General features: G+C 43.4%; 1 protein-coding gene and 1 long non-coding RNA gene across 2 annotated transcripts; one reads left to right on the top strand and one right to left on the bottom strand.

The window, feature by feature from the left end:
- Positions 1-853: 853 nt before the first annotated feature.
- On the bottom strand, positions 854-19,844 carry recql5 (RecQ helicase-like 5). The gene is made up of 19 exons (XM_034710740.1): positions 19,665-19,844; positions 19,339-19,460; positions 17,838-18,359; positions 17,632-17,728; positions 17,428-17,539; positions 17,184-17,346; positions 17,015-17,097; positions 7,607-7,825; positions 7,433-7,529; positions 5,577-5,613; positions 5,430-5,488; positions 5,125-5,195; positions 4,941-5,034; positions 4,698-4,862; positions 3,870-4,594; positions 3,745-3,790; positions 2,145-2,366; positions 2,003-2,075; positions 854-1,920 (listed from the first exon to the last, which is right to left on the bottom strand). The coding sequence occupies exons 1-19, from the start codon at positions 19,759-19,761 to the stop codon at positions 1,796-1,798; spliced, it is 3,129 nt and encodes a 1,042-aa protein (XP_034566631.1). The 5' UTR covers positions 19,762-19,844; the 3' UTR covers positions 854-1,795.
- Positions 8,215-15,784, top strand: LOC117831857. Its single transcript, XR_004635095.1, has 3 exons — positions 8,215-8,827; positions 14,873-14,991; positions 15,069-15,784. It is a non-coding gene; the product is annotated as an uncharacterized LOC117831857 (long non-coding RNA).
- Positions 19,845-19,915: the final 71 nt, after the last annotated feature.

Genomic DNA, 19,915 nt, shown 5'->3' with positions numbered 1-19,915 from the left:
ATGTTACCCTTTCCAAATAAAAATAAAAATAATTCAACACAATTTTATTTAAATATAGTATTTGTGCCTGTTTTTAACCCTCCTATTATCCTTGGCGTCATTTGGACCCCATTCAATGTTTAATGTCTGCAAATTAATGATCTTTTTTTTTGCCTTCATATTTCATGACTTTTCCCAATTTAATGGGGACAACTAGGAAAATATAAAATTAAAATGTTGATGTGTTCCAATTTCATGTGAAAAAAAAAAAGACACATCGGTGTTCCTTAGGGTCAATTTGACCCCGGACTGTTATAGCTGTATAAAACATAAGAAAATTCACTGTTTTACACACATTTTTGGATGATATTGAGGTCACTATAAAATACATTTTTATAACCTAAAAGAAATATAAAGTTCCTGAAACATAAACCTGGAGGTTTAAAGGGCTGGGGTCAAATTGACCCCAAGGATAAAGGATGTTAGTAAATTTGAGGGTAACAGGAAATAGAAATAATCTAAATAAATATTATTTTTTTGCCATTTTAACATTCAGAAGGCTACGAGAGCTAACGCTAACCTGCTCAAGTTAGTTAACTAATAAAACTAATCAATAATCACATCAATTATAAAAACAGAATTCACTGGCATCCTTAGATATCTTCATAATTTGCTCTTTAAAATGATTCCTCTTCATTGTCTGACAGCAGGATGATTGAAGCTGTTATTTCCGAGGAGCACCTGAAGGCATCACCACTGGAGGTGACGTCACCTCTTATTGGACAGCGTCCCCGGCACCGACGTCTCCTCCCAGACAGGCTCCTCTTAACTTTAGTGTTTCCATTAGAACAGAAGAAGGAACACAGAGAGGGTCTCACAGGGAGGTTAGTCTGCTCATAGACTTTATTGTAAACATGAAGAGGCAAAGAGAGGAGACTGTGGCTGCACACACACACACTTACACACTGACTTACTTACACACACTCACACACACACACATCTCCATCTTTTATGTCCTGACTGTGGAGACAGAAGCCTCTCACAGCCCCCGACAGGCACCAGGAAGTATTCCCCTCATTAGAAACCATGTTGTTTGAATTTCAGACAAACAGTTTACTCAAATTAAAAAACAAAGAAAGAAAGAAAGAAAGAAAGAGGACGGTTTAAACCCGTCCTGTGTCGATCATACGATTCACTTAGCAGCAGTAACGTTCCTACAGCATGAAGCTCTCACAGCGTCACACTCATGTCAGATATGAAAGTGTTCTTCCTGTTTGTTTGTGTTTCCTCTCCTTTAACTGGAAGATAAACTATCTGCACTCATACAGATTTAATGGTGCTACAGTAGTCGGTCCATAACTGAGATATTATTTCATAACTTTGTCTTCATAGACATCTAATTTAGACGTACGTGGTCCCCAGAGGATGAAAATGTGAATGCAGCTTTATCAGGAAAGTGCTCGTTTCTTCATGTCTGGCTTTAAGAAGAGAGATGAGTTTGTTTTGACACTTTAAACAGATTCTCATTCAGGTGTTAAGTGCAAACTGACTTGAATAATGACGAATGCAGATCTAACACAGCTCAATACGGCACGGACGAATTACCGCCTGTGCACAAATGTCAGTAACCGAGCAGAACATAAAGAAACGTGTAAAGAAAAAGAGACCTGGCTGTAAACAGCTCACATGGTATTGCTTAATTACTGACGTGGGGAAAGCAGAACTCTAGCAGCAGATCAGACTTCTGTGTTGAAGCCGGTGATCACAGGGGAAGGGAAGCTCAGGCACAAAGAGGAAGGGTTTGATTCCTCTCCCATCACTCTGTGTTCTCGATGGTTCTGACGCCGTGCGGCCTCTTGAGATGCTTCCAGTCGGCCTCGCTCTCACAGCGCTTCACTTTGTTGAAGAACGACTTGATGAGACTTTTGGCTTCTGCTTTGACTGCAGACACAGAGACACGTATGAGAGGAGAGAATCATACAAGTGAAGGGTTGTTGTTTTTTTAAAGTCATGGCTGGCTCACCTTGTCCTTTCCCTGGACTTCTGCCCTCTGTGAGGAGGTGGGATAAGTACCGGGCGAAGGCTTTGAACAGCTCCTGAAACAGCAGAGGACACATTTAACTTCTCTTCACTGTGAAACATGAAGTCATTTCTCCTCTTCTTACCTTATTGGCAAATTTTCCCTGAGTGTAAAAGGGGTCCAGGTACCGGACCACGATGTCAGCTGCTTCCTTTAGCGATGCGGCTGCAGGCGGATCGTTGACGGGGAGCAGCGCTCGCTCCTGGACATCGGGGTTGAACGTGACTCTTTTGCTGCGTCCGTCTGCGGGACGTCGGCGCTTCGCTGGAGGAGAGCGCTCAGTGTTTGGTTTCTTATCGTCTGACGGCTGCAAAGACAGAAACAAGTGATGTAAGAGACTCGGCAGGAAGTAGATCTAGAAAGTTTAGATTAATGAGACGGTTGAAAATCTGTCCACATGAGAGATGACTCGAATAGACGAGCAGTACTTGCTTCTGAACAGCAGGGGGCGCTCTGCGTTTGATGGAATAACATCTCTTATGTCTGCAGCTGAACGGAGGTGAACAGACACGAGGGGAGAAGGTGAACGGTGTATTTGCAGACCGTGTTAGCATTAGCTTGTTTTGATCAAGGGAGAGGTTCCGGTGGCTGGTGGTGAAGCTTTCAACAGTGTGACTGCCCCCTGGTGGCTGGCTGCAGAATAGGTCAAAAAATCCGTCTCCCCCATTCATTTGGATGGTGGAGCAGTCAAACTTTAAAAAATAAATACACGTCATACGAATGTTTCTCACATCCGTATGCTGTGGTGATATGTAGTTAGTATTTGACTGTTTTGTGTCCAAGGCCTCTTTTTTCTGAAAAGTTTCTTTTTCGTTGGTTATTAGAGTTAAAAAACTGGGTTTTACTTCCTGTTTCCTTTGATTCACAGCCGCCGTGGAGGGAAACTTCAAAGGGCACACAGCGTCTTGTGACGTTACGCTGTAGGGCGGAGCTTGTTACCATGGCTTCACAGGCTCTGGCTGCACAATGGCGGCGCCCAGGAGAGGGATTTTTTGGCTTCAGAACCGTACAACGGGAAGAGGCGGAGCAACGCTGTCCATTTTTATTTACAGTCTATGCTTTTGATCTGTATGTGATCGTTGCGCACCATCGCTAACAGACATTACAACAACGTAAGAGCTTAACGCCTCTTTCGTGGTGCTTCTACACCTCCTACGTTTCACTTTCTTTAACCGTTGATCGATCTTTAATCCGTTTTCATTTACTTCAGTAACTTTGCAATCAACCGGAAGCACCTTTTTCATCCTTTCAAAATAAAAGCATATTTGTTATTTAAAGCTAGGGTTGGTAGCCACGGAAAACTAGCATGAATTTGAATGTAGCATTTCCTCAGGACTCCGTCTAACGGAGTCTAAAGTCTAAAGTGTGTCTAAATCTGACAACCAACCCCAGCTTTAAGCTGCTTTTTTACTTCAGTAACTTTACCATCAACCGGAAATACCTTTTCTGTCCTTTCAAAATAAAAGCATGTTTCTTATTTAATTAGAACATGATGTAACCTAGACAAAAGGCAGCCAAACATGGAAGCTAAGCTAAGGGGGCCATGACAAACATGTACTTAAGCCACTTATAGAAAGTCCTGCGCTGACTTTTTCTGCTACACCAACTTGTACAAAGTATCTCACAGAACCACACGACAAAAAACAGTACTGTACCTTTAAGAGAGCACAGATTCAGACACTTACCTCCGTTATTAAAGGTGATTTAGCTTTTTCTTCTGGTTCATTTAGTCTGTGAAGAGAAAATAAAGTTAGTGTAAGAGAAGAAGATTCTCCATCATCATCATGAAACTCTTCTTTGAGGTTTTTACCCGATACTGGACTCTTTACATTCCTCTTGAACCTGCTCCTGCTCTGGATCCTGCTCCAGCATTTCTTCCTTTTCAGTTTCCACCTCCTTCACCTCCTCCTCCTTCTCCTCTTCCTTCTCCTCCTCCTTCTCCTCCACCTCTTCTTCCTTCTCCACCTCCTCCATCTCTTCCTCTTCATCTGGTATCACAATTACATCTTCCTTACTTTCTTCTTGTGTCACCTCATAAATGTCTGGATCCTCAGGACTGAGCTCCCACTTCTCCCAGCTGTCTTCTTGAGCAAACGCAGCTTCAGCTTCAGCTTCAGCTTCAGCAACAGCTTCAGCTTCAGCATCAGCAACAGCTTCAGCATCAGCTAACGTGAGATCAAATCCATCCCGCGTCTCTTCATCTTGCTTTTCTTCTGTTGTTTGTTTCTTTGTAAAGAACTGAGAAATGTTCCTGGTACTCTTCGCTGCCTCTGCTAGTTTCTGCTGCTTCTTGCTAGCTCGGCTCGTCTTTGTCGGGCTGTTCAGCGAGGCGGCGACGGCGCTTGCTCGCGCTCTGATGGATGATGTCACATCCGATGACGTGTGTGTTTTTGAGTCTCCTGAGCTGAGGAATCCACCGTTCTCTGTCCCCTTGTTGGATTCGCTCTCCAACGTGGAGGACTTCATAAGGTCCCTGGCGGATTGGAAGACGGTGGAGGAGCCCCTCAGGCCTGCTCCCACCCTCTTACGCTTCATCTGAGAGAATCAAAGAACACGGGAGTTCAGAGTTCATGTTTACAGCGACAAATATCTGCAACACTCACGTATAAATGATGTGAAGAAAGAGTGTTTATCTTACTGAATAGATCTCTGATGCAGGTTTGAACCCCTGCAGATCCTCAGCAAAGGAGGAAGAGGAGGAGCAGGTTGGTTCCTCTTTGAGTTCAGACTCAGTTTCTTTGCAGTCCCCGTCTCCTCGTTCCTCTTTAGCTGCAGCGGGCGTCGTCTTCTTCATCTCTGACACCTTCAAAACAAGACCTTAAATCAGGAACATGTCCCCCAAACATTCCCATACCCTGCCCATGATGCGGTCTGTGGTTACCCTCTTTAGAACGGCAGCTTTGTACAAGTTGGATGACTTGCTGCTCCTGAAAACTTCATGCTCGATATCCACGGCCAGAGAGAGAGGGTCAGAGCTGAGAGATGGAGGAGACGTTAGAGACAACATATGGAGCGACATTACTACAGATGGTGAGCTGATGTTTGGAGGAAGGGTCTGCAGTTACTTGAATGGGTCTTCTGCCCTCTGGTGGCCGTAAAGCGCCTCCTGCAGGAGGGACAGGCAGTGCTCCCTCGCCTGACAGAAAGATATATGGTTACCATATAAGGATGTGAGAGGTATGAAGAAGCTGCAGGTGAAGCAGAGATGATTAAAACAGTCCCTCATAGAGTTGGCCTCGTATGATAAACTATGATTAACAGACTGACATGAGGGAGGATTAAATATCTTTAATATCTATGCATGAATAATATTCCAGTTCATTTCTCTATGAGATCTGTTTTGTGTAGGAATGTGTTAACGGTGTTCTACCTTCACAGTGAGTCTGGGGATCCTCTGGCTGCTGGCCTCTTTGAGCTGACAGTCATTATCTACACAGAGAGAAAGAGAGAGGTAACACGTCGGTACAGAGCAGTCTGATATCTATTCAAAATGATTCTGTTCATGTATTAATCTCACCTGGAGGAATAAAGTCCTCCCTCTGACCGTCAGATCCCTGAGGACACAGAGAGAGAAGCTCATTATCACATGAGCAGTAACAAGGAGAGCTTTTAATCTGATTTGGTGACATGGTCTTTGTATTAAAACTACGGTATTTGGTTTTGTTTTTTTTCAAGATTTTGATTGATTTTTCACTATAGTTTAAAACTATGTTTTTGAACTGATACTGATAGAAGTACCGATACTGGTGTGGGTATTTAGACCGATACTAATACTGATACCAATATTGGTAAGGCTATTTGAACGGACTGATATTATTACAGATACTGGTATGGGTATTGATACTGATATTAGTGCTGAAGCTGTTATGGCTATTTGAACAGATACTACAGGAATACCAATACTGGTATGGCTATTTGAACAGATACTACAGGAATACCAATACTGGTATGGGTATTTGAACTGTTACCAACAGTAACAATACTGGTATTAGTGGAGGAACAGATACTGATATCAGTACCAATACTAGTAAAATTATTGCACCAGATACCAATATTGGGATTGATACTGGTATGGGAATTTGAATGGACACTGATATTGGTACAAATACTGGTAAGGCTATTTGAACTGATACTGATATTAGTACCAATACCAGTTTGGGTATTTGAACTGACTGATATTACAGATACTGGTATGGCTATTTGAACAGATACTACTAGAATACCAATACTGGTATGGGTATTTGAACTGTTACCAACAGTAACAATACTGGTATTAGTGGAGGAACAGATACTGATATCAGTACCAATACTAGTAAAATTAGTGCACCAGATACCAATATTGGGATTGATACTGGTATGGGTATTTGAAAGGATGCTGATATTGGTACCAATAGTGGAATGGGTATTGATCTGATACTGGTGTGTGTATTTCAACAGATACTGATACTAGTATGGCTATTTGAAAGGATACAGATAGTAGTACCAATACTGGTATGAGTGGAGGAACTGATACTGATATCAGTATCAACACTATTATATATTTGGGAACTGATACTAATATCAGTACCAATACTAGTAAAATTAGTGGCCCGATACCAATATTGGGATTGATACTGGTATATTTGAACGGATACTTACAGTTGTGCTCATGAGTTTATATACCCTGGCAGAATTTGTGATTTTTTTGGCCATTTTTCAGAGAATATGAATGATAAGAGAAAAGTTTTTATTCACTCATGGTTAGTGGTTGAAGCACAAAAATGTATCAAACAACTGTGTTTACTCTTCTTATATCATAATGACAACAGAAACTACCCAAGAAAACATACATTCTGCCAGGGTATGTTAACTGATGAGCACAACTGTATATTGGTATCAAGAGTGGTATGGGTATTGATCTGATACTGATATTAGTACCGATACCAGTATCAGTATTGGAGCTGGCTGAGGTCATCCACTAGCCAACATGGGATTCTCATCACCAACAAAGAGTGTAATTCAACCCTCTGGATAAACTGGAGATTTAATTGGAGGTTTAATGAATGTTGGTAGAACACATCTGAACGTCTTGATTGCTGTCTGTCTCTCAGTTTCATTCCACTCGTTCATTATCATGGAATCCCTGTTTTTATGATGCTGGTGTGAAGACCACCACCACCACTAGGATCTGCTGAGGAGCAGTTTTACTTCAGACTTGCGTCAGCTCCATCCAACATGTGGGACCACTTTACCACAATCCCCTCTTTCAGGGGGCCTCAGCCTTCCAGCTGCCAACATCTGGCCAACAGCTGTACGGAGTTTCAACACCAACACCTTTCTGAGTTGTTTTTGTAGTTATAAGACTGAGTTTGTTTGTTGATGGTTCAGATTCACCTTCCTGATGTTCATCTGCTTCTTATAGAGATCAGAAAAATTCTTCTTCCTCTTCGAGCCGTCGTCATCGCTGCCGCTTCCATCAGCTTCATCGTGCCTGCAAAGTGCCACACCTGAGTCAGTCTGCGGGTTCAACTCTGTTCAACGTTTCAGGTCAAAATCAAACAGTCCTGCCTTTCAAAGCCGTAGCCCTTCCTTCCTCCGGCGTACAGACCCTGCTGGTAACCAAACGGTCCTTTGGGCTCTTTGCTCGCTGCTGCCATTTTGGTGCTGAGTGCGGTCGCTCGCTCCAGCTGAGCTCTGACCATTTTGGGGTTCTTGCAGAAGTCGCAGGCGCCGGCACAGTTTGGCACTTTGTCACCGAAGAACTTGGAGATGGTGGCATGGCGGCAACTAGTGGACAGATAGGAGACAATGAAAGGAACCGATCGTCACTTTAGAAGCTCACATTAGCCTGATGATGCTCTCGTCTCGTCTCTCCATCATAAACAGAACATCCAGTGCATCATTGATCGATTGTGTAACCATCTGACGCTCATATGATCAATGTTTCTGTTATGAAATGAGTCAAACAAAGCTCCTCTCTCATGTGAAATACAGAAATATGTGTAACAAAACAGAGAGTGGTGTTTTTGAGGAGAAGTTAGACTTAGTTTCCAAACATTTGAAGGTTTTTGGACGCAGTGAAACTTTTAATTTCTTATCAAAACCCCAGCTTCAGACGGTGCTCACACTTCTGTATGTGATCCAGCTTTAAGGGTGGCAGCTGTTCCTCAAACAAACACTCACTGAGCCTCTTTGGGACTCCACCCACTCAATGTGCCACCTCAACTACCTCAGTGGAAACACAAACTCTGCCTGACATGAAAGACAGAGGAGCATTGAGACCAGAGGAGGTGGGGTGGGGACAGAGTCACTCCCACAGAGGAGTGTCAGAGAGAGAAAACAGGCACACTGAAGTGGAGCACTCAGCAGAAAACTACAGAGTGTGTGTGTTTGTGTGTGTGTGTGTGTGTGTGTGTGTGTGTGTGTGAGAAACATCAAACCAAAGAACAGGAACGAGAGGAGCAACAAACCAGAGAGCAAGTGACACACAGGGAGCAAACAGAAGAGCAGGGAGAGGGATTTAATTCTTCCTGTCATCTCACAGAACAACATCAGTACCTCCTAACACTAATCTCAGCCTGACTGCTAATCTGGAAGACACGCTGCAGGTTTCCAAAACAAACTAACAAAAGCACAGAGACTCACTCACAGAGCCTGACAGCTCAGGAGTTACCTGCCTTCTCCTCCTCCTCCTCCTCCTCCTCCTCCTCCTAACCAACAACAACTGGTCTGCTTACTCCGGCTCAGTCTGTGCCGGGCTCTGCGTGCGAGAACAACAAACTCTCACAGGTAGGTGAATATCATGGAGTGTGTGTGTCTGTGTGGTTGAAGAAGTATGTGAAGAATGCGTTCTAATATGAGGACTTGTAGGTGCAAACACCTCAGGAGGTCAAACTAGCCTGCTCTACTTTAAGATAGATGTGGGTTAACTCTGTCTCCTGACTTCTCTTGATTAACTCATCGTCTAGTGATCAAAGTAAGCTTAAGCAGGAATCTGACAAAGGTGACTGATTATCTTCATTTATCTAACTGTGACACTTTCTGCTTTGGAATCAGGGTCTGCATATTTTGAAAGCATGCACTCACATTAGTTTCTGCTTTAGAGCACAGAAAAGAGTCGACTATAGAGAGATGAGAGCAGGAGGTGCATCAGTTTTAAGTGTTGATAGCAGGGATGTAAATTTTAAGTATTCTCTGTGATTGATCTTTAGAAATGTTAACGATTAATTATTGATTAATCATAAGAAAACAATGCCAGATTTGTTTTTACCCCTGAATCAAATTTTCCTGAGCAACACAATGAACATATCTGATGGTATTAATAATAATAATTATTGATAGGTTTTGTATAGCACTTTTCTTGGTACTCAAAGTGAATTTACAGAAAAATAATAATAATAAATAAAAATAAAGCAGATGAATAAAGTAGAGCGGATCAGCTGAGTCAGTGAGCTCTTTTAAATCTCTTCTACAAACACACTTTTATCATAGAGCTGTTCCTGATTTTATCTGAATTTTATTTTATTTTGTTTAATTAATTTTATTTTAACAGTCTTAAGAAATATATCCTAAAATAATTGTATTCCTTTAGAGTTATTTTAGGGGAATTTTCTGTCTTTTAATCGATGGCCAAAGTGCAAAACCTCCTATCTGAAAATGTTACGTGTGCAGATAGGAGGTGTTGTGCTTCAAAATATTCCCAGCAAAAGTGATTGGAGGTTTTGGTCAAGTGACTTTTCTGTCACAACGAAGGGCGGGATTACCTTGGAGACGGACTGAAAATATGCAGCCTTCCTTGTTCTCATCACTTAAAGGGAAATCCGCAAATCAGAAAAATATGCAGATAGGAGGTTTTGCATTTTGACCATTGATATGTTTTATTTCTTTATCTTGACTTGTGTGTTTTTATGAACTCCCTGGTTTATTTTGCTGCCCATGTGAAGCACTTTGTATTTTATTATTATTATTATATGAGGTGTTTTTTCAACACGCTGAATATCAACATGTGGAGCAGAATCATAGAAGCCAGTTTCCTGCTGACTCGTTCTTATTGTGAAAAATAAGCGTGTGTGTGCGGTAGGGATGTCAACAATCAATCAATCAAGTATCGATTAATTGATTGTAAAGAACTTACTCGAAGAAACATCATGTGGTCTCATATTTGGTTCAGCTATCAGGGAGGGGTTTGAAGTTTAAAGCATGTTTCAGAATCAGCTGACTGAAGGTGTTGCACACAGCGGAGACGCTCAGCTGGGGGCTGCGGCTGAGTGACAGGTCTCCACGAGCGCTATTTCTCTCTGCTGCCGGACTGATTATGACCGGTCGGGAGTGCAACCGGGTCATATTCAGTCCGGTGGCAGAGACCTGAGTATCTCCGCTTTTGAATAAAGGTGACATATCACGCTTTTTTCATCAATATATATTGGTCTAAGAGGTCCCCAAAACATGTCTTTAAAGTTTATGCGCAAAAAAACACTTTGAAATCAGATTCTGGTCTGCCTGAAAAACTCTCTTCTTCAGTCCTCCTCAGAACACTCTGTTTTCTCTCTGACCACGCCCCCTCAGGAAGTGGATGTGCCTCGGCTGTCCAGCACGTTGATCTAATGTTTACATGTTGGCTGAATATACACGGCTGCTCAGAGATCACGTTACTTCAACCCTCTGAATCTGATCCAGAATCTGATCCTGACGGAGAGGCGCCTGCAGCAGGACCTTTCTGAACCATTGGTCACAGATTTAGTGTTTCTTGTTGTTTTATTTATCAGTATGTAGACGTGTGTCTTGGTACACAGCTACGAACATGTAGCTATGTAGCTATGCTAACTAGCGCTAGCACTTATCCATCACAAATAAAAATCATCCACTAGATCTTCAAATCTGCAGACGTGGGGAGTAAAACCGACCTCTACCAGAAAGGCAGCAGGACCTTTCTGAAGGATTGGTCACAGATTTTGTGTTTCTTGTTGTTTTATTTGTCAGTATGTCGACGTGTGTCTTGGTACACAGCTACAGCTACAGCTACGACATGTAGCTATGTAGCTATGCTAACTAGCGCTAGCACTTTTCCATGATAAATAAAAATCATCCACTAGATCTTCAAATCTGCAGACGTGGGGAGTAAAACCGACCTTTGTGTTTATTAAGACAGCCTACAACTAGCATGCCTCCCTCCTAAGCTCCTTGTTAGCACACATTTGTGCAGGTAATGAAAAACGGAGGAGGGATTCAGTATTATTTTATACAGTCTATGGGCTGAACAAGCTCCGAGCTCTGACTCCGTGACAGACCAGATATTGTTGTTACGTAACAAAAACACGGAAGTCTGAAACGGCTGGTTTCACACACATTTACAGAAAGGTGGAGAAATCAGAACAGGGGCAGAATGGATTTTTTTCATTCTCGGGGGGTTTGTAGACAGGGACACATATTTCAGGTAGAGAACCATTAAAAAGTCAATTTTGCATGATATGTCACCTTTAACACCTTTAGTCAGCTGATTCTGAAACATGCTTTAAACTTCAAACACCTCCCTGATAGCTGAACCAAATATAAGACCACATGATGTTTGATCCACGTGATAGAAAATCCAAACAAAAACATGTGTTTGATTAAATTCTTAACAATCAATTACTTGATACTTGATTAATTGTTAACATCCCTTGTTGATGGAGCTGCTGATGAGACTCAATGGTGACTTTATCAAGGGGAACATTTAACTGAAAGGTGTCAAGAGGACCGTCAAAGAGATTAAAGCAAATGTTTTCAGTGTGGCATCAACAATATGTTGCAAATGATTTTAGGGGCGAAAGAAGGGATGTTCCCAAGAGACTGTTTTGTTTGTGATTTACTCAGAAATTAAATATCCAGTCAAAATTGAGCACCATATATTTAACATAGCTCCACACAGGATCACAGAGTCTGCGAGTTAAAGGTTTTGCTGATCAGGCAACCAATAGCAGAGCTAGCAACACCAGCTGTCAGTCCTTCTTGCAGGCTAACGTACACAAGCATCGCTCTGGGACACCATTGGTCTACTTCGAGGTTGGAGGTGGTTCTTGAGCCTGGTGGGATACCTCAGGGTTTGTTTTTTCTTACCCTTTTCTATACATGGATTGATCTGTGGTGGAAGGAGGTCGGCCTAGCGGTCTAAGTGTGCACCCTATATACAGAGGTTAAAGTCCTTGTTGCAGTGGTCGTGTGCTCGACTCCCGGCCTCGACCATTTGCTGCATGTCGTCCCCGCTCTCTGCTCCCCACATTTCCTGTCTCTCTTCAGCTGTCCTATCAATGAAAGGAACCCCCCCCCCCTCCCAAAAAATACCTCTCAGCTGAAACTGAGACTGTATTCTGTTTACAGTCTAATCTTTAAATATTGCAAAACAAAAAGCAGCTTCCTGTCATTGTTATCTTATTTATAATGTTTTGTTTTCCCTTTCACAATAAAACAAACTGTCGCTGCTGAATCCAGCACTCTGTCACACCCAGTGTCATATTTTACAGCAGAGCACAATAACACCGTCAGCTCTTAGTCATACATCAACTTGACACTTGAACTCCACCCAATAAAAATACCTTTGAGTTACAGCGCTGGATTGTCTCTTTAAAAAAGGGGCACAGAGGGTTAACCTGCAGCACAAACACTCTCACTGTGTGATCACACACACGTCACACACCTGGTGTTCCACTGCGAGGTGACTCTGCCGTCCCTCCGTAAACATCCTGCTGTCTCTTTAAAACCACAGACCAGAGAAGTGATAAAGAACTGAGTCATGTCCGAGGATTAGGATGAAAGTTCAGAGCTTGAGTCAACACGAGCAGCAACAGCAGGAGTCACATCCTGATCTCACTCAGACCAGCAATCTTAAGACACTTATTATTATTACCTCTTGTTTTTAAACTTCTGCTTGTCTCTCAACTGCTCTCCATGTATGACTGAAAACACTTCATAAGATCCTGTGTGCTCACAGCCCTCACAGTTTTAAATCTAGTAGATCAGCAACTGCCACGCTGGTCAATGTCATGCATCCATCACTGACCAATCAAATCAGGAAGGGGTCTGGAGACGCTGCTAAAGCTACGACATGGTTTCAACCAGTAGTTGCTGTTGATTGAGAGAAGGGATGTCAACAATCAATCGAGTATGGATTCATTGATTGTTAAGAACTTACTCGAACACGTGTTTTTGCTTCTGATTTTACATCCCGTGGATCAAACATCATGTGGTCTCATATTTGGTTCAGCTCTCAGGGAGGTGTTTGAAGTTTAAAGCATGTTTCAGAATCAGCTGACTGAAGGTGAGACGCTCAGCTGGGGGCTGCAGCTGAGTGACAGGTCTCCATGAGCGCTTTTTTTCTCCGCCGCCAGACTGAATCTGACCCGGGTGCGCTCCCGGCTGACACCTGACCGCGTTCACATGATTATTTTATCCCAATAAGAACGAGTAGACAGAAAACTGGACTCTGTGAGTGTGAATCTGTTTCTGTTCAGTTCCCTTGTTGAAGTCTGAGCCTTCACTTTTATGACTGTATGTCCGCTGAGATTATAAACCTGCTCCACATGTTGATATTCAGTGTGTTTAACATTTTGAACACCTCAATACGATCTGTAGATATTCAATACTGTCAGTTATATACTTTGTGTCCTGAAGGAAAATTTGATTAAGGAGGAAAAATGCATTTGGCATTGTTTTTGACATGGAAAATGTTACGTGTTTTTTTTAATGATGAATTGATCATCAGGGTTCCCACTCTTTTCCAGAGATCATTTTCCAGGACATTTTCAGTGATGATCAAGCTGGTATGACAGTCTAAATTTAGTTCCTAAATAGTCTAATATGTTCCTCTCAGTGGAAGTCTACATTAAAAGACATGCAGTCTATGGCTATCTATGAAATCATCTCTTACATGCTTAAAAATTATGGCAAATTGATTATAGAATAATGCAACCTCAGATGTATAGCACTTCAATGATGGGCAACTCTCATCTCAGCTTTCTCTTTTCTCATAAAATATAGAATTAGCTCAGTAAAAATGATAATAATCAGAGGAGAACTGAATGACAAAAATGGCCACAAATGTTTCTCAGCTCAAACTCAAAATATACCGGCTTTATCATGGTTTAGTCATGTTGGAATCATTTTCCAGGACAATACGTGATTTTCCAGGACATTTAAATTTTTCTCCCATTTCCCAGGTGTTTTCCAGGACTGGAAAACTGGTCAACTGTTTCCCAGGTTTCCCAGGTTTTCCAGGACATGTGGGAACCCTGATAATTGATCGTTAACATTTCCAAAGATCGATCACATAAAAATACTTTAAATTTACATCCCTCGTTGAGAGCAAACATGAAGCTTCACAGACGAAACAGTCACCACTTAGAGTACCAGAAGTACTCTGAAATTGAGGCTGTGGGCGCTGCCAAAGCAAAAAGGGGTTAAAGGTCACAGGCCGTTAATCTGGCTTTCACTTATTGACTTTTGTCTCATTGCTTTATCCACTGTATTGTCTTAACCTCTACATTTGAAACTATCCTGCACAGTGAGAGCATCATTAGAGCTGCACAAGCTCAGCATGCACATGTCACCTGTTGGATGCAGGTTTAGGTATAATAACAACACTTTCACATGAGTCTGACGCACCGAGAGGAAGCTAAAGCAACCAATCAGAAACACTTGGATTAATTGGTGGAGAGAAAAAAAAAAGAGACATCTGTTTGGATTAATTCTGAAAGCAGGAGACAGACGGTGCAGACAGGTTTTGCGTAAGTGTTGTACACATGAAGTGCTCCTTCTTTTAAGTATCATTAAAAAGTCTCCACCTCTCCTCTGCCCGTCTAGGATGGACGCCAAAGAGGAAACGCTGACCCTCCTGAACAGAATCTGGGTCAAGCTGCTGAATCTGCCCAACGCCAGCCCGATAGACCTGGGAGCTTTCTTCGTCCTCTTAGTCTTTATCTGTGAGTCTCTCCTCTCTTCTACTTATTTCTGTTTCTAAATGAAAGCATTGTTTAAAATCTGTTCATCTTCTCTGCAGTGGTGGTTGTGCTCATGGTGGCGCTGACCTGCGTGACCTGCGGTTGCTGCTGCTGCTGCTGTCGCAAGACCAAGACGAAAGGATCAAACCTCTGAGGGTTGTTTGTCATGCAGCCCTGCACCCCTGCTGAGTGTCAGAGTCCTGTTTTTTAAAGTGTGAGACATTTCAACAAGAGATCGAGCCTCAGTCAGGGTGTGTTGAGTGCGATCAGGGAAGCCCAACCCTTGAGCAACACACAAAGGAGGATGTACTGACTCGCTGCCAAACACAGCCGCTAAAGATGTCAGGGTTTTCAGGAGGATCTGCATTCCTATGGGGAGTCCTTGCACCTTTGCATCTCTGCAGGATCACAACAATGCTTTCATCCTGTGGCAGAGGGAGGGTCAGCTTGAAGTATGAGCAGAAACTATGTGTGGAGATATTTACAGAAACAGAGTGTTGCACGGGGGGGGAGGGGGAAAGGAAGCCGTGTTGGTTTATGAGTGTGTTTCTGTCTTACTTTAGAATATGCTGAGTTAGATAATGTCCTTATCAAACATCACAACAAAGCCTTACAGAGAGCTCAAGTCTGCCCTCTGCTGTGCACAAATGGAACTGTTCTCAAGTTGTTTTGAAGCAATGTATGTATGTTTTAAAGAAGTTGCACCTTGTGTATGAAACTGCCTGATAACTGTGTGCAAAGGGTGAAAGAGTGTAATAAAAGAATGAAACTTTGACCCCTTCGTTGGATTTTATGTGCATTAAAAATGTGTCTTGCATTCTGGACGGTATAAAAAGAAGGACAGCATGAAAGCTCATCAAAAGTGAAGCCAAAACATTAAAATAAGAGCCATTAAGTGTGAGAGCGTCTGCTTCTGAAGGACAAGCTAGCAGAGAGGGAAATTCTCCACATGTCTTAAAAGTCACCATGGCATGTCAGCTCATATTTCGGAGGTATTTTGGCTTCACCTTTGTTCAACAGGAGGAGTTAAAAGGCATTTTTTCGACCAGAGGAACTTTACCCCAGATCTAGGGACTTTACCCTGGAACTACGTGCGTTTCGACCGGTGGAACCAGGGTCTATATTTAGTTCAGGGGTAGTACTTTTCAAGGGTCCTGGGACTTTCAGGGGGCAGGGCCTGCAATGCTGAACGTGTCTGATTGGTAGATTACCCGCAGTGTTTTTATTCCGCCCTCCGTCCACAATAACATCACACACATCTGTGATTCTCTTGATTTCTCTTTCTTTCATTAGTTTTTATTTGTTCTATCTTTTTTGTATGTGTGTGTACTTTTCAAAAGAAGAAACTGTGATTCTCTTGATTTAGCAGCTTGTAACAGTAGTCTTCTCTCAGCCCACCGTGACTGCGTCTCTCCTCCCGGTGTTCCGGTTTTAAAAGTGACCCTGTAAACTGGGGACCTTCGGCTGAACGTGTCAGTGTTTGTGGAGTTTACACAGCTGTTGAAACACAGAGGGAGTTCCTGGGAATGCAAACTAGTTTAGTTTTTATTAAGATTTCAAAATATCCTCATCAGATATTTAATGATGGTCTAAAGACGTTTATGAGGAATGCATCCGGCTGAGAGTCTCCAGTTAACAGGGTCACTGTTTAAACCAAAACACCGGTCGATCTCTGCCACGGCCTTTTGAGTTCAAAAGGATTTTAAAGCCGTGTTGAAACGTCTTTGCTACTCGCGCTTATCTCCTCTCACGTGTTGATTCAGTGAATCCATCTGTGATGAATGGCATTTACTTTGTTTTCCCTCCATACGTCACTGGCCTGATTTGCACAATCTACCCGGGACTTCAGCCCGCGGTCGAAACGCAGACAACAATGGAGGCACAGGAACCTTTTAGTTCCTGGTAAAGTAGTTCTGGGGGCTAAAAGACCCTGGAACTCTTGGTCGAAATGCCCCTAAAGACACGTTATCCATCTTTATATACAGTCACTGGAAATATCACTTACGATTCTTGCACACAGAACGACACCATGGCTTCAAAGTCTGTGATGGCTGTTTTGTCCGTCTCCTTCGGTGTGCCGCGTTTCGCCTGTGGACACGTTTAAAAAAGGTTCACACAGGAAGTAACACGCTCAGCTTTATCTACAGGTGCTCCTCAGATTCTGTTTCACTCACCTGTTTGCGTCCGACCTCCGACCGGATGAGGAAGTTCAGCTGCCCCTTGTCTTTCTCGGAGTAGTATGTGCGACAGGAGGAGGGCAGCCCGTCTCTTCCAGCTCGCCCGGACTCTTGGTAGTAGCTGGCGAGCGACTTCGCCAGATTCCAATGAGCTACAAACCTGCAAAACAACGACAACATGAACTCCTGCAGAGTTTGATTCTGTAGTTTATGCAGCATTATAATAAAACTATTTCCTCACCTGACGTTGGCTTTGTCCACTCCCATACCAAAGCTGATAGTCGCTACAATAACCAGCACCTTCCCTTCCATCCACTCATTCTGCACCTCTGTGCGATCTCCTGCCTTCAGTCCTACAAAATAAAAGCACACGACAAGCGTCTGAGCACATAACTGAATAATCTGTAATCCTCTTTAATCTCAACAGAGGAGTAAACAGTCTCACCTGCATGATACGGTTTGGATAAGACCCCCAGCTTGGTGAGCTCGTAGGCCACAGTTTCACAGCCGTCTCTGGTCCGACAGTACACGATCCCACAGCCCTGATCACAGACAGATCACACAAGGTTCAAGAACTCAGGTTCTTCATAGCTTACACTCCTCTGATCAGGATCAGCCTTTATGATAGAGGTTTGGTTAAGGTCCACCTACCTGTCCGTTAGCGCTGCTGTCCAGTCCCAGCGCCTTCTTAATGAAGGCATGGAGGTGAGCGTACTGGTTTGGCAGCATCTCCCTGAAGATCACATCATAGTGCAAGTTACTGCGGAAGACAGGTGTGAGGAAAGACTGCGGTGACTGCAGCCTCAGGGATTTCATAATGTCCTCTTGTACATTCTTTGGTGCTGTGGCAGTCAGGGCCAAACAGGGAACCCCCGGCATGCGGGCACGCAGCTCTCCCAGTTTAAGGTAATCCGGTCTGAAGTCGTGTCCCCACTGAGAGACGCAGTGAGCCTCGTCCACGGCCAGGTAAGACAGAAGGCCGCGGGAACACAGGTCTGTAAGGCAGGGCTGGAAGGAGGGAGAGGCCACCATTTCTGGAGTGATGTAGAGGAGCTTCAGCTTGGGGCTGCTGCTCCCCAGGTCCGCCAAGATGAGGCGGCGCTCTCCTGCAGGTAGTTTGGAGTTGATGGAGCAGGCGGGGATGTTCAGACTCTTCAAGCGGTCTACTTGGTCCTGAGGAGCAACACAAGAGGGGGTCAACACACTATAAAGAGTAGGTTTGCAGAATTCCAGGAGTTTTCAAAGTTGGAAACTTTCCATGGGAATAAACCAGGAATTTACTAAATTGAAGGTCGGCTCTTAATAAGGAAGTTAAATATAGTTGGGGAAAATATATTTTAGCATAACCCTGACTAAAAAAAACAGATTTCATGCAAGGACAGTTGAATATCTCTGCTATTCCTCAATCACATGCATACTGCAGGGCTATTGAGACCACGCCCCCCTACATGCACTGTGCATCCTCCATCACATGCACACATGATTTCTAGAATCCTGCAGAGGCTTGGCTTGAGATGCTAGAGGGAAGACGCTACAACATATACATTTTCTGTAGAACTTACTAAATGTCATTAATTCTTGTGCTTGTCAGAGCCCCCGTGGTGAGAGCTTTTTAGACTCTGATCTGGACTTCAGTCCTGAGCAAAGCACCTCATCGGGTCAGAGGGGACGAGGTCTGAGGTCAAGTGAGAGGGGCAGTCAGTAGAGTCAGGGGAAGCAGAGGCAGGGGACGTGGACTCGGAGTGAACGCCGGGGAAATGTACGCGCAGGAAGCGGGCAGAACGGCAGGACGGGATTTCATTGGTTTAAAATTTTGGACCCCAAAAGCAGTGATTGGTTGGTGTTTTCCCAGGTTTACTCCGGCTGTAGATAGCAGCTTTTTTTCATTCTTTTTTAAGAACACATCATGTATTGATGCCATCAGGACATAAAGATCATTTTAACCAGTATAACAAAAAGTGGATCTAAATATGACTACCATATTTAAGTCCCATGGAAAGTTTCCAATTTGGAATATTTCCAAAATTCCCCAGTTTAACTTCACATGGAAATTTACCAGAGAGTTTCCTCCCCTTTGCAACCCTAGTAAGAGTAAGGGTAAGAGTGCAATGTGTCATGATTTTGGAGTGTGTGCATTGAAGGAGAGACTGACCTGGATGAGAGCGATGAGCGGGGATATAACCAGAGTGATCCCCTGAGCCAGGACTGCAGGCAGCTGGTAGCAGAGAGACTTCCCTGCTCCAGTGGGCATACACACAAACACATCCCTTCCACCTGCAGGGGGACAACACGTGGACCAGCAGCAGTGTTATTAACCTCATTAAACACCTGTGAACACTGACCTCTGAGGGAGAACTCACACTAACCTCCTCTCTTGAGTTCAGTTGGACTGTTGCTGAGAGACAGCTTAAGTTAGCTAGTTAGCTTAGCTTCAGGTAAACTCCTACAGCACGTTAGAGACAGTGTTCAGTGACTCACCTCTGATGACCGTTTTAACAACATCCTCCTGAGTTTTAGAGCGAAACTTATCGAAGCCAAAGTTCTGTTTTAAAGCTTGTTTCAAACTTGTAGTCATCGTCCGGCTCTCCGTGAAGAACTCATACAAGCTTCTCCGGTCTGCCGTCGCACGTCGATGTCGTCATCACGTTCTTAAAAACTGAAACTGAAAATGACGTCAGGAGGAGATTTAGTGCGCAGCTTCCGTCAACAACACGAAAGGGCACGTGGAG

Source organism: Notolabrus celidotus, chromosome 20 (assembly GCF_009762535.1).
Source record: "Notolabrus celidotus isolate fNotCel1 chromosome 20, fNotCel1.pri, whole genome shotgun sequence".
Classification (NCBI taxonomy): domain Eukaryota; kingdom Metazoa; phylum Chordata; class Actinopteri; order Labriformes; family Labridae; genus Notolabrus; species Notolabrus celidotus.
This window is presented reverse-complemented; position numbering and strand designations above follow the sequence as displayed.

Coding starts and splice junctions, on each gene's coding strand:
- recql5 (XM_034710740.1), bottom strand. CDS start 19,761: ATGACTACAAGTTTGAAACAAGCTTTAAAACAGAACTTTGGCTTCGAT. Junction 4,863..4,940: donor AAGCTGCCGTTCTAAAGAGG/GTAACCACAGAC, acceptor CTTGTTTTGAAG/GTGTCAGAGATGAAGAAGAC. Junction 3,791..3,869: donor TGTAAAGAGTCCAGTATCGG/GTAAAAACCTCA, acceptor TTCTCTTCACAG/ACTAAATGAACCAGAAGAAA.